Genomic DNA, 13,194 nt, shown 5'->3' with positions numbered 1-13,194 from the left:
AGGCTAACATGCTGTTTAGGCTAGCTGTATGTACATATTGCATCATTATGCATGGACCCCGACTTAAACAAGTTGAAAAACTTATTCGGGTGTTACCATTTAGTGGTCAATTGTACGGAATATGTACTGTACTGTGCAATTTACAAATAAAAGTATCAATCAATCAATCAAATGCTTCGTTTGTAGGTACAAACCCTGTTTCCATGTGAGTTGGGAAATTGTGTTAGATGTAAATATAAACAAAATACAATGATTTGCAAATCATTTTCAACCCATATTCAGTTGAATATGCTCCAAAGACAACATATTTGATGTTCAAACTGATAAATATTTTTTTGCGAATTATCATTAACTTTAGAATTTGATGCCAGCAACACGTGACAAAGAAGTTGGGAAAGGTGGCAATAAATACTGATAAAGTTGAGGAATGCTCATCAAACACTTATTTGGAACATCGCACAGGTGTGCAGGCTAATTGGGAACAGGTGGGTGCCATGATTGGGTATGAAAGCAGCTTCCATGAAACGCTAAGTTATTCACAAAGAAGGATGGGGTGAGGGTCACCACTTTGTAAGCAAATTGTTGAACAGTTTTAGAACAACATTTTTCAACAAGCTATTGCAAGGAATTTAGGGATTTTACCATCTACGGTCCGTAAAATCATCAAAAAGTTCAGAAAATCTAGAGAAATCACTGCACGTAAGCGATGATATTACAGACTTTTGATCCCTCAGGCGGTACTGCATCAAAAACCGACATCAGTGTGTAAAGGATATCACCCCATGGGCTCAGGAACACTTCATAAAACCACTATCAGTGACTACAATTGGTCGCTACATCTGTAAGTGCAAGTTAAAACTTTACTATGCAAAGCCAAACCCATTTATCAACAATATCCTGAAATGCCGCCGGCTTGGCTGGGCCCAAGCTCATCTAAGATGGACTGATGCAAAGTGGAAAGGTGTTCTGTGGTCTGACGAGTCCACATTTCAAATTATTTTTGGAAACAGAGGATGTGGTGTCCTCCAGAACAAAGAGGAAAATAATCATTCGGATTGTTGTAGGCGCAAAGTTGAAAAGCCAATATCTGTGATGGTATGGGGGTGTATTAGTGCCCAAGGCATGGGTAACTTACACATCTGTGAAGGCACCATTAATGCTGAAAGGTACATAAAGGTTTTGGAGCAAGATATGTTGTCATCCAAGCAACGTTATCATGGACGCCCCTGCTTATTTCAGCAAGACAAGTGTTACAACAGCGTAGCTTCGTAAAAAAAGAGTGCGGGTACTTTCCTGGCCCGCCTGCAGTCCGGACCTGTCTCCCATCGAAAATGTGTTGCGCATTATGAAGAGTAAAATACGACAGCGGAGACCCCGGACTGTTGAACGACTGAAGCTCCACATAAAACAAGAATGGGAAAGAATTCCACTTTCAAAGCTTCAACAATTAGTTTCCTCAGCTCCCAAACGTTTATTGAGTGTTGTTAAAAGAAAATGTGATGTAACACAGTGGTGAACATGTCCTTTCCCAACTACTTTGGCACGTGTTGCAGCCATGAAATTCTAAGTTATTTATTATTTGCAAAAAAAAAAATAAAGTTTATGAGTTTGAACATCAAATATCTTGTCTTTGTAGTGCATTCAACTGAATATGGGTTGAAAAGGATTTGCAAATCATTGTATCCCGTTTATATTTACATCTAACACAAGTTCCCAACTCATATGGAAACGGGGTTTGCATATTTGAGTTCATTTAATTTCCTTTACTTATGTCCTCTGTGTATTTCATTTATACTTGCATGTCTCATGACACATCAGTATGTAATATTGGCTGCATTTCTCATAGTTGTTTGTGTACCATGTTGTTCCAGACTACAGCAAACGTTACCCGGCTTGCAAAGATTGTAATAAATCCATTAGAAGAAGACATTATGCCGTTTCCTTTAACTTGAAAAACCACATCTAAACCTTTGGCTTTCTGAGCCAGTCTTTTCCAGAAGTTATCTCATCATGTGAAAAGCTTTACTAATGATTTCCAATGTTGCAAAAATGTGTAGATTTTTTTTTTTTAAATGCAACATTTCTGTCAACAAAGATTTGCGCCAGCGTTTGTGTTGCCTTCATTACAAGACTTATATGAGGTTTTTAATTTTTTGCGGCTCCAGACAGATTTTTTTCTTTGTACTTTTGGTCCAATATGGCTCTTTCAACAATTTGGGTTGCGGACCCCTGGTTTAGTTGAATGAAGACCTAAGCCCTGAATGCTTTTCATATTGAGACATTACACTACATGTCAATGTGATCCACATTCAGTAGTTGGGGTATTTTCACCCCACAAAAATTAATCAATAAACATCACAAATAACTTTTTGAAATAAAATATACTTGTTCTTTTGTAATTAGAGAATTTGAAGGATTGGAGATATTTGGGTTTTTATGAACTTTGCTGTGTTTATGTGCTTGTTTTATGTTCTGACCTTTGCTGAGAGCAGCTTCAGCTTTGGCGTTCCCCAGTCTGGCTGCACTGATGAGGTGAGCAGCGGTGATGGGTTCCGAGAGCTTCATATCCAATCCCTCCACTTTTAGCTTTTCATCTGAAACACACATCAGTACTTCTGTAAATTTTCTTTCACTGTACTGTATTTGTTGGCTGTTTTCAGATTGGTTAGCCTTGTTTATTACCTACATTTTATTGTGGTACCTTGCTTTTCGTACGCCCTCTGTTCAACCAAAATTTCCACAAAAAATTTGCCTATCAAATAATCCCACACACTGCTTTTGTTTAAATAAGTGCAACTGCAAAATAAACCACCATGCAGCCAAAGAAAGTTGCGAGGGAAAGGATTTTGACAAAAAAGGTGGGAAACACTATTGAATTCAAGAAAGAACTCATAGCAAAGTATGAAGGTGGCTTCCATGTGTCTATTCCATCCAACAACTCCACATATTGCCACTTTTGCAAACAAGAATATTTAATAAAGGTAAAAGTGATTTGAAATGCTCATTCATTTTTTAATTTTATTTTGATCTTCTATTTTTTTCTTCCCCCCCCTTGTTTACCTGTATGTCATCTTTTTTGTAAGGGGCGCTGGAAGCCGGCAGACCCGTCAGCGATCCTGTTCTGTCTCCCTGTAATGTTTGTCTGATCTTGAATGGGATTGTGCTGAAAATTGTAATTTTCTTGAAGGAACTCTCCTGACGGAATAAATAAAGTACTATCTATCTATCTATCTATCTATCTATCTATCTATCATCCATTTAAATCAAATTGTTTTATGTACATCACATTGATTTCTGCATGATCGACTCGGAATAGGCGATATGTCCTAAAATCTAAAATCACAGCTTCCTGTGATAACAATATACATCACAATGTATTATTTGGTATATAAATGATCATAGAACTTTTTCAAAACAGTAAACAAATGCTCCCTATTTGGCTGCAGACATGTGCAGTAACATTGTGTCATTTCCGGTTGTATTTTTTTGTCAAAACTAATATTATACTTGTAAACTTGCTGCTAATGGCTGGTTACTTTCTGCTGTAACATCTGCACTACTAATAAAATGTACCTAGCACTTATTCTCCTGTTTTTGGACACTTCACATTAGTTTTGGTCGATATTCAAATTAGGAGTATCAATACCAAGTAGTCACCTCGTCAGTATTGGTCATACCAATGGTGATACTTAAAATTTAAATGATCATTTAATGATTATATTTTTGATCACATTTATAATCAGAAAAAAAAACACATGGTCAAATATCAACATTGATTAAATTTTTAAATGATTTCCTACTATTTGCACCGATTTCCTGAATCCTTTGGTTCTTTCTCTAAAAGTCTTCCTTTATCCGGGGACTTTTTTCCTGAGTTTTTAAACAATAACAAAAACGTAAAAATATTTTTTGCGAATAACAATAATTGGTTTTAACCGCTGTAGCATCGACCTATACTGATACTATAGTTGGTATCGTTTCTAGAAGTGGGAATCTTTGGGCACCTCATGATTTGATTAAGATTCTGGGGCTACGGTTCGATTATAAATTAATTATTTATATATCTTTATTATATTGTCAATAACTTAATAATTTTGTATATTCAATCAATCAATCAATGTTTACTTATATAGCCCTAAATCACTAGTGTCTCAAAGGGCTGCACAAACCACTACGACATCCTCGGTAGGCCCACATAAGGGCAAGGAAAACTCACACCCAGTGGGACGTCGGTGACAATGATGACTATGAGAACCTTGGAGAGGAGGAAAGCAATGGATGTCGAGCGGGTCGAACATGATACTGTGAAAGTTCAATCCATAATGGATCCAACACAGTCGCAAGAGTCCAGTCCAAAGCGGATCCAACACAGCAGCGAGAGTCCCGTTCACCCGTTCACAGCGGAGCCAGCAGGAAACCATCCCAAGCGGAGGCGGATCAGCAGCGCAGAGATGCCGATTGTATTGTACCATATGTCCCGGCAAGAAATCTGCGTTCAAAGGACTCTGGCTTATTAGTGATTCCCAAAGCCCAAAAAAAGTCTGCGGGCTATAGAGCGTTTTCATTTCGGGCTCCAGTACTCTGGAATGCCCTCCCGGTAAAAGTTCGAGATGCCACCTCAGTAGAAGCATTTAAGTCTCACCTTAAAACTCATTTGTATACTCTAGCCTTTAAATAGACTCCCTTTTTAGACCAGTTGATCTGCCGTTTCTTTTCTTTTTCTCCTATGTCCCACTCTCCCTCGTGGAGGGGGTCCGATCCGATGACCATGTACTGCTCTGACACTGTATTTTATATTATTATGATTATATACTGTATTGTAAATGCATTTTAATCAATTATTAATAGTATGTGTAAAAGTGTCCTCTTTTGGCTACAGATATATGTGGTGTTGCGTCATTTCCGGTTTTAGACGTTGGTGCAAAAAGCATAGATGTGGAGGACAGATACGTGCCAGCTATATGACAAACTAAACGTCCAAACCTCATTGATTTTTTTGTTTTGCCTTCTAAAACCAGTCGCCCTAAATTCAAAGACGTGTGTCATCTTTTAACTCATTTATATGGCTGACAGACGTGTTGTCGCACTGGCACAGTGTCGATATAATTCTCTCCTGATTTATTAATGTACTTGCTAATTTACTCTTCTCATCTGGTTACTCCCGGCTGTAACACAGATCCTATTAGCCTTCTGTTGAAGAGTACAAAGCACTTATTTATTTCTTGTTTTGTTACTTCGCACTCAAGCTAGAACAGCGCCACGGCTAGCATATCTTGTCCCTACTCTGTGTTTTTGCACTAGCGGCTGCTAGACTTTAGACAAGAACAAGAAAGTTTGATCACATTACGCCTGTACTGGCTCACCTGCACTGGCTTCCTGTGCACTTAAGATGTGACTTTAAGGTTTTAGTACATACGTATAAAATACTAAACGGTCTAGCTCCATCCTATCTTGCCGATTGTATTGTACCATATGTCCCGGCAAGAAATCTGCGTTCAAAGGACTCCGGCTTGTTAGTGATTCCCAAAGCCCAAAAAAAGTCTGCGGGCTATAGAGCTTTTTCATTTCGGGCTCAAGTACTCTGGAATGCCCTCCCGGTAAAAGTTTGAGATGCCACCTCAGTAGAAGCATTTAAGTCTCACCTTAAAACTCATTTGTATACTTTAGCCTTTAAATAGACTCCCTTTTTAGACCAGTTGATCTGCCGTTTCTTTTCTTTTTCTTCTATGTCCCACTCTCCCTTGTGGAGGGGGTCCGGTCCGATCCGGTGGCCATGTACTGCTTGCCTGTGTATCGGCTGGGGACATCTCTGCGCTGCTGATCCGCCTCCGCTTGGGATGGTTTCCTGCTGGCTCCGCTGTGAACGGGACTCTCGCTGCTGTGTTGGATCCGCTTTGGACTGGACTCTCGCGACTGTGTTGGATCCATTATGGATTGAACTTTCACAGTATCATCTTAGACCCGCTCGACATCCATTGCTTTCCTCCTCTCTAAGGTTCTCATAGTCATCATTGTCACCGACGTCCCACTGGGTGTGAGTTTTCCTTGCCCTTATGTGGGCCTACCGAGGATGTCGTAGTGGTTTGTGCAGCCCTTTGAGACACTAGTGATTTAGGGCTATATAAGTAAACATTGATTGATTGATTGATTGAACCTAGCGAGCATGTAACATTAAAAGGATGTGAGCTAATAACTCCCCAGTGGTTAGTTAGAATCAAACCTAGAAGTAACGTTTAGAAAACATTAGCATTAATGCGGCATTTTACAACCGTCAGTTTTCAAGGTACGTAAATAATCGATACGTGATTATTTGTCCATCGATTCAGAATCCATCTCGTTCTAATCCTGATGCATCGGAAAATCGACCATTTTTTCCAACTCTAATCGTTACTGTCAATATTTCTATCACTCTGCCCACTTTTGTGTACATCCAAGCACTCTAGCTTGCGGTTAGCGTATCATGCTGTGCTGTGTAGTTTAGCAGGGTTAGCTATTCCTCGTCCTCCAGTGATAATGATATTTGTAAGAAACTTAAGTTTATTTGCCGCCTTGGAGGCGGGGATTGCTGACTTAAAGGCCTACTGAAATGAGATTTTCTTATTTAAACGGGGATAGCAGGTCCATTCTACGTGTCATACTTGATCATTTCGCGATATTGCAATATTTTTGCTGAAAGGATTTAGTAGAGAACATCCACGATAAAGTTCGCAACTTTTGGTGCTGATAAAAAAGCCTTGCCTTTACCGGAAGTAGCAGACGATGACGTTACAAGGGTGAGGTCTCCTCACGTCCTCACATTGTTTTTTAACGGGAGCCTCCAGCAGCAAGAGCTATTCGGGCCGAGAAAATGACAATTTCCCCATTATTTGAGCGAGGATGAAAGATTTGTGGATATTGATAGCGAAGGACTAGAAAAAAAAAAAAATTAAGTAAAAAAAAAAAGGCGATTGCATTGGGACGGATTCAGATGTTTTTAGACACATTTACTAGGATAATTCTGGGAAAATCTCTTATCTTTCTATTGTGTTGCCAATGTTTTAGTGATATTAAATAGTACCTGATAGTCGGAGGGGTGTGTCCACGGGTGTCTTGACGTCAGTCTCTAAGGGAAGTCGACGGCAGCTGTATGGACGGCGCAAGCTCAGCTGATCTCCGGTAAGAGACGACTTTTTACCACAATTTTCTCACCGAAAACTGCCGGTCGACATGTAGACGTGATCCATGTTAGCTCGACCGCTCCGATCCATGGTAAAGCTTCACCCCCGGGAATTTTAAACAAAGAATCACAGTGTGTTTGTGTGGCCAAAGGCTAAAGTTTCTCAACGCCATCTTTCTACTTTGACTTCTTCATTATTAATTGAACAAATTGCAAAAGATTCAGCAACACAGATGTCCAGAATACTGTGTAATGCGATGAAAAGAGACGACTTTTAGCCGCAAATGGTGCTGCGCTAATATTTCCTGACAGTCCGTGACGTCACGCGCACGCGTCATCATTGCGCGACGTTTTCAACAAGAAACTCCGCGGGAAATTTAAAATTGCAATTTATTAACCTAAACCGGCCGTATTGGCATGTGTTGCAATGTTAATATTTCATCATTGATATATAAACTATCAGACTGCGTGGTCGGTAGTAGTGGGTTTCAGTAGGCCTTTAAAAGTGGCTTTGCACTGTGCAGGTATGTTAGCCGCCAGCAAGAACGCTACATTGACTTGAAGAGGCGTTCGTTGGCTTGTCGCTGTCAAATTTGCGGGACGCAGAATGCGTCCAAAACATGCATTATCACAATATAATGATAAAAGCTTTATCGCCAAATTCATATTATTCATATTGTATATCGTGCCACCCTATTTACAACTTATATTATTATCTATAACATGTGAATGGCGTTAATATTTTTGGGTTCCTGGAACTTAATACCGTATTTCCTTGAATTGCCGCAGGGCATATAGTATGCGCCTGCCTTGAATTACTGCCGGGTCAAACTACCTTCGCAAAATAATTAGCGCCTGGTCAAACTCGTGACGTCACAAGTGATACTTCCCCTGTCATCATTTTCAAAACGGAGGAGGCTGATTTCAATACCGGTAATTTGAAATCGCATAAAGGGAAGAAAATTAAGAGCTAATCAGTAGGATTTAAGGTCCAAGCTTACATCATACTCAAATTTGTACTGCATGCCTTTGATAAGCGCAGGAGTGAGAAGAGGTTTTAAATTAATTAGCGCCCCGGCGGCAATTCAAGGAAATACGGTAATTGGATTTGCTATATTTCTTATTGAATTTTTGTTTTTGTCTGACCTTTAGAAAGCGATTACGAAAAAAACGGGGCATTACAATGTAGCAAAATAAATCTATTTGGGTCTTTTGCAGGTGAAAAAAAGTTAGTAAAATACTGCTGGGGGGGCATTCGGACTTCCTTGAGTGTTCTTACCAACTGCTAGATTAAACAATAGCAAATGCAGTTATAAAGTTATAATATCCACATAATGAATAACAAATGCAGTTATAAAGTTATAATCTTCCACATGTAAAGATAGGTTGATTGGCAACACTAAATTGGCCCTAGTGTGTGAATGTGAGTGTGAATGTTGTCTGTCTATCTGTGTTGGCCCTGCGATGAGGTGGCGACTTGTCCAGGGTGTACCCCGCCTTCCGCCCGATTGTAGCTGAGATAGGCGCCAGTGCCCCCCGCGACCCCAAAAGGGAATACGCGGTAGAAAATGGATGGATGGAAGGATGTAAGGATAACAGTTAGCTTAACCACATTCCCAACTATTACATAACTGGACCCGTCACTGACCATCTATCAGTTTTTTGGCCTCTCTCTGCAGGGCCATGCCAGAAGCGTAAGCCTCGATGCATCCTCGGCTTCCACACGAGCACTCTGGACCGTCTAAGGAAACCATTATGTGACCCAGCTCAGCGCCACAGAAAGTGCTGCCATGGACCAGCTCGTTGTGTTGGATGATTCCTCCTCCAATCCCTTTACGCAGTCAAAAGGTGACATTCATTAGGATAAATCTACATACTGCAATAACCATAATTCATTCATTACAACGTTTATTTGTGTTTTCTATTTCATCTAAGACAGGGGTGTCCAAAGTGCGGCCCGGGAGTTATTTTTTACCGGCCCCAAGGCACATTTTAAGAATACAATTGAAAAAAATGTACATAAAAGTGGTATAAAAGAGCAAACAGGTGAATTGTAACAATAAATTGTTGCAATGCTTACTCTTATAACACAAAGCTGCCATGCAGGCTGTTTCTTTCTTCATAAAATAATAATGAATCAAAATCAATGTCATTTTGAATTATTGACCTATTCAAGGCTCTGATTACGTCACGTTAAATATTCCACTTTGAAATATTTTTTGGGGGAAAATGTTGCATATTTTGTGTTTTGCCATATAAAAAACTGTTTTTTTTTAAAAGAAGGGCCTAAAACAAACAAAACATAAAAAACAATAAAACTTAAAATTGACGAATATATCTGAAGTTGATCTCGAGATTATGGTGCTTAAAGTAAACAGTAAAAAAAATGAGCGGGACACTTTTGGATCCCAATTATTTTAGTGTGATTTGTTTTTAAGTGTCATTGCTCAAAAAATAATAATGAATCAAAATCCCAAATTAGGGCTACAATTATATAATCTCAAATATTCCACCTAAAAAAGTTATTGGGTGAAAATATTGCATATTTTGTGTTTTTTCCATTTTTTTTCCCCTAATGTTGACCTAGAGCAGGGGTCTGCAACCTGCGGCACCAGAGCCGCATGTGCCTCTTTAGCACTATCCTTGTGGCTCCATGGAGCTTTTTCCAAAAACGCATGAAAACATAAAAAAGTGGCGGGCGGGGGGGTATTTTGGTTTTATTAGGGTTTCTGTAGGAGGACAACATGAGACAAACCTCCTTAATTATTAGAAACCCCAGTGTTTGTATCAAACATGATTCTCTGATGAGAGTATTTGGCAATCACCATTTTGTCCTACTAATTTTATTGCTCCATGAACTCACCGTAGTTTGTTAACATGTATAACTTTCTTCAATGATGCCAGAGAAAGACATATTTTATGCCACTCATTCAATGTCTCTTTTTGTCCACCAAACCTTTCATACTGTGTGTGATAGCTCAAATGTCAGCTTTGTTGGTGTTATTGAATTGTGTGGAATACTTATCAAGCATATTTGGTCACTGCATGACTGCAAGATAACCGATGCTAACATGCTATTTAGGCTAGCTGAATGTACATATTACATCCCTATGCCTCATTTGTAGGTATATTTGAGATAATTTAATATCCTTTACTTTTACCTTCTTTGTTTGTAATTTAGTTTTGCATGTCTCATGACACATTATCGGGGCGGCATAGCTCGGTTGGTAGAGTGGCCGTGCCAGCAACTTGAGGGTTGCAGGTTCGATTCCCGCTTCCGCCATCCTAGTCACTGCCGTTGTGTCCTTGGGCAAGGCACTTTACCCACCTGCTCCCAGTGCCACCCACACTGGTTTAAATGTAACTTAGATATTGGGTTTCACTATGTAAAGCGCTTTGAGTCACTAGAGAAAAGCGCTATATAAATATAATTCACTTCACTTATCATCTTTATGTAATATTGGGTGCATTTCAGATAGTTGTTTGAGTGCCATGTTGTTCCAGACCACAGCAAACATTACCTTTGGCCATTCTGAGCCAGTCATTTCCAGGAGTTATCACACCCTGTTTTACTAATGGTTTCTAATGTTGTAAAAATGTGTAGAATAAATACATAAAATTTCAACATTTCTGTCAAAGGAGATTTTCTTCAGCCTGCGACTCAGTCATTTTGATAGTAAGCTATTATAGGTAATTTAGAGACTTACGTCATGTGTTACCGTCACCACAAGACTTACAGTATATACCGCTTTTCATTTTTTGCGGCTCCAGACAGATTTGTGCATCGGTTTGCAGCCGAGTGTGAAGCGACCGGAATGAGAATCAGCACCTCCAAGTCCGAGTCCATGGCTCTCGCCCGGAAAAGGGTGGAATGTCATCTCCGGGTTGGGGAGGAGACCCTGCCCCAAGTGGAGGAGTTCAAGTACCTAGGAGTCTTGTTCACGAGTGAGGGAAGAGTGGATCGTGAGCTCGACAGGCGGATCGGTGCGGCGTCTTCAATAATGCGGACGTTGTACCGATCCGTTGTGGTGAAGAAGGAGCTGAGCCGGAAGGCAAAGCTCTCAATTTACCGGTCGATCTACGTTCCCATCCTCACCTATGGTCATGAGCTTTGGGTCATGACCGAAAGGATAAGATCACGGGTACAAGCGGCCAAAATGAGTTTCCAGGTCTCTCCCTTAGAGCTAGGGTGAGAAGCTCTGCCATCCGGGAGGAACTCAAAGTAGAGCCGCTGCTCCTTCACATCGAGAGGAGCCAGATGAGGTGGTTCGGGCATCTGGTCAGGATGCCACCCGAACGCCTCCCTAGGGAGGTGTTTAGGGCACGTCCAACCGGTAGGAGGCCACGGGGAAGACCAAGGACACGTTGGGAAGACTATATCTCCCGGCTGGCCTGGGAACGCCTCGGGATCCCCCGGGAAGAGCTAGACGAAGTGGCTGGGGAGAGGGAAGTCCGGGTTTCCCTGCTTAGGCTGTTACCCCCGCGACCCAACCTAGGATAAGCGGAAGAAGATGGATGGATGGATGGATGGATGGATGGGTTGCCAACCCCTGATCTAGAGATTTAAAACTTGAATAATAATAAAAATAATAATACTGAATAATGACACATTTCTAATATTTTTTTTTGACCAAAACCCTTTGGGGTTTCCGGGATCATAACTGAGTGGAGGCCAAAATCGGGATCATAACTGAGTGGAGGCCAAAATGTATATTTTTTATACATATATTAAATAAAAATTATGAAAAGGGCCCCCGCTTGCTTTGATTTTTCAGTGTGCGGCGCTCAGTGGAAAAAGTTTGGACACCCCTGATCTAAGACGATACAAATGACAGAACTAGTATGACAAATCTGCTAACTCACCAGTTCCTGTAATGACGGTAACAAAGTTCTCCACTCCTTTACCATGACCAAATTTCCTCTCGGCCAATGCCGCACAGTTGCCGTCATTGTCGACCCAAACGGGCAGGTGCAAGGCGTCAGAGATGGGTGTTCTTAAGTCTACAGAGGTCCACTCCTGTATTAGCTTTGTCGAGTCCAGTACCACACCATCCTGTGGGTTTACACGCCCGCCCGTAGACACTCCTATTTTGTAAATATGTGGAAGAGAGGTAGAGTTTATTTTCCCATAACAAAAAGTTTTTGTTTAAGGAATTGCTGAGTGTGTTTATTTTCATACCAACACCCAGTATTCTACAGTTGAGAGAGACCGCATCCTGTGTGGCATTTACACACATTTTCAATATAAGCTGCATTCTGGCCTCAAAGGTCTTTGGATTAGTTTGAGTATATTTCTTCACAATAATACCCTAAAGGAACAAGTAGGACATCTTATCAATGACAAGTGATAACAATGAGACAAGTCAAAAGTGAAGACTTAACCATAATCGCACAGATTGGGCTCACCCTGGAGCAGACGATGGCCACTCTGAGGTTGGTACCTCCGAGGTCGATAGCTAATGCAGTTTGTGTTTCCAGGATGTGATCAATGTCCTGGGAGATACAGTCTTTGACTGGGGGGAAGCAGAAAGTCTTCTGAAGGGGCTCGTTCAGGTCAATGGATCGGAGGAACTTGAGAATGCGAGGGACAGCATTTCCATCACCATAAATTTTAGAGCTAGAGAGGCAGAAACGTTGAGAAGAGCACTCAGAGACATGTTTTTTTTAAGATAATTTGATTTCCCTTAATCTCAAATACAGAATAAAAGTCAAAAGTTTGATAAGACTTTCTCAATCTATAGCAGGGGTCCCCAAACCTTGTGACTTGGGGGCCGCATTGGGTTAGAAGACAATATGATTTGCCTGAGTGGCTAGGAGAGTAACAAACAGTGGAAAATGGATTAGAAAGGACAGATTTATAAAATAATAATAATAATAATAATAATAATTAATTAAAACAATTTTTTTAACATGAGCCGGATTTTGGACCCTGGTGGGCCGGATTTGGGGACCCCTTGTTTATAGCAATAGTAAATGTGCAAGACGAGTAGACATTTGCATTCTGATCTAGAGTACCATTTTTGTGGTGGGTTCATAGT

General features: G+C 40.5%; 1 protein-coding gene across 2 annotated transcripts in view; it reads right to left on the bottom strand.

The window, feature by feature from the left end:
* gne (glucosamine (UDP-N-acetyl)-2-epimerase/N-acetylmannosamine kinase) overlaps positions 1-13,194 on the bottom strand; it is a 65,382-nt gene that overhangs the window by 2,706 nt on the left and 49,482 nt on the right. For both annotated transcript variants that reach the window (XM_061880435.1, XM_061880434.1), the window contains exons 9-13: positions 12,563-12,773; positions 12,336-12,465; positions 12,020-12,241; positions 8,805-8,987; positions 2,478-2,594 (exon numbers count right to left, since the gene is read on the bottom strand). In XM_061880435.1, the coding sequence (XP_061736419.1) occupies positions 2,478-2,594; positions 8,805-8,987; positions 12,020-12,241; positions 12,336-12,465; positions 12,563-12,773 (863 nt within the window). The remainder of the gene's footprint in view (positions 1-2,477; positions 2,595-8,804; positions 8,988-12,019; positions 12,242-12,335; positions 12,466-12,562; positions 12,774-13,194) is intronic.

The sequence above is a fragment of the Nerophis ophidion genome, linkage group LG20, assembly GCF_033978795.1.
Source record: "Nerophis ophidion isolate RoL-2023_Sa linkage group LG20, RoL_Noph_v1.0, whole genome shotgun sequence".
In the NCBI taxonomy this organism is placed as follows: domain Eukaryota; kingdom Metazoa; phylum Chordata; class Actinopteri; order Syngnathiformes; family Syngnathidae; genus Nerophis; species Nerophis ophidion.
The sequence above is the reverse complement of the archived record's forward strand: the minus strand, read 5'-3'. Positions and strand labels throughout refer to the sequence as shown.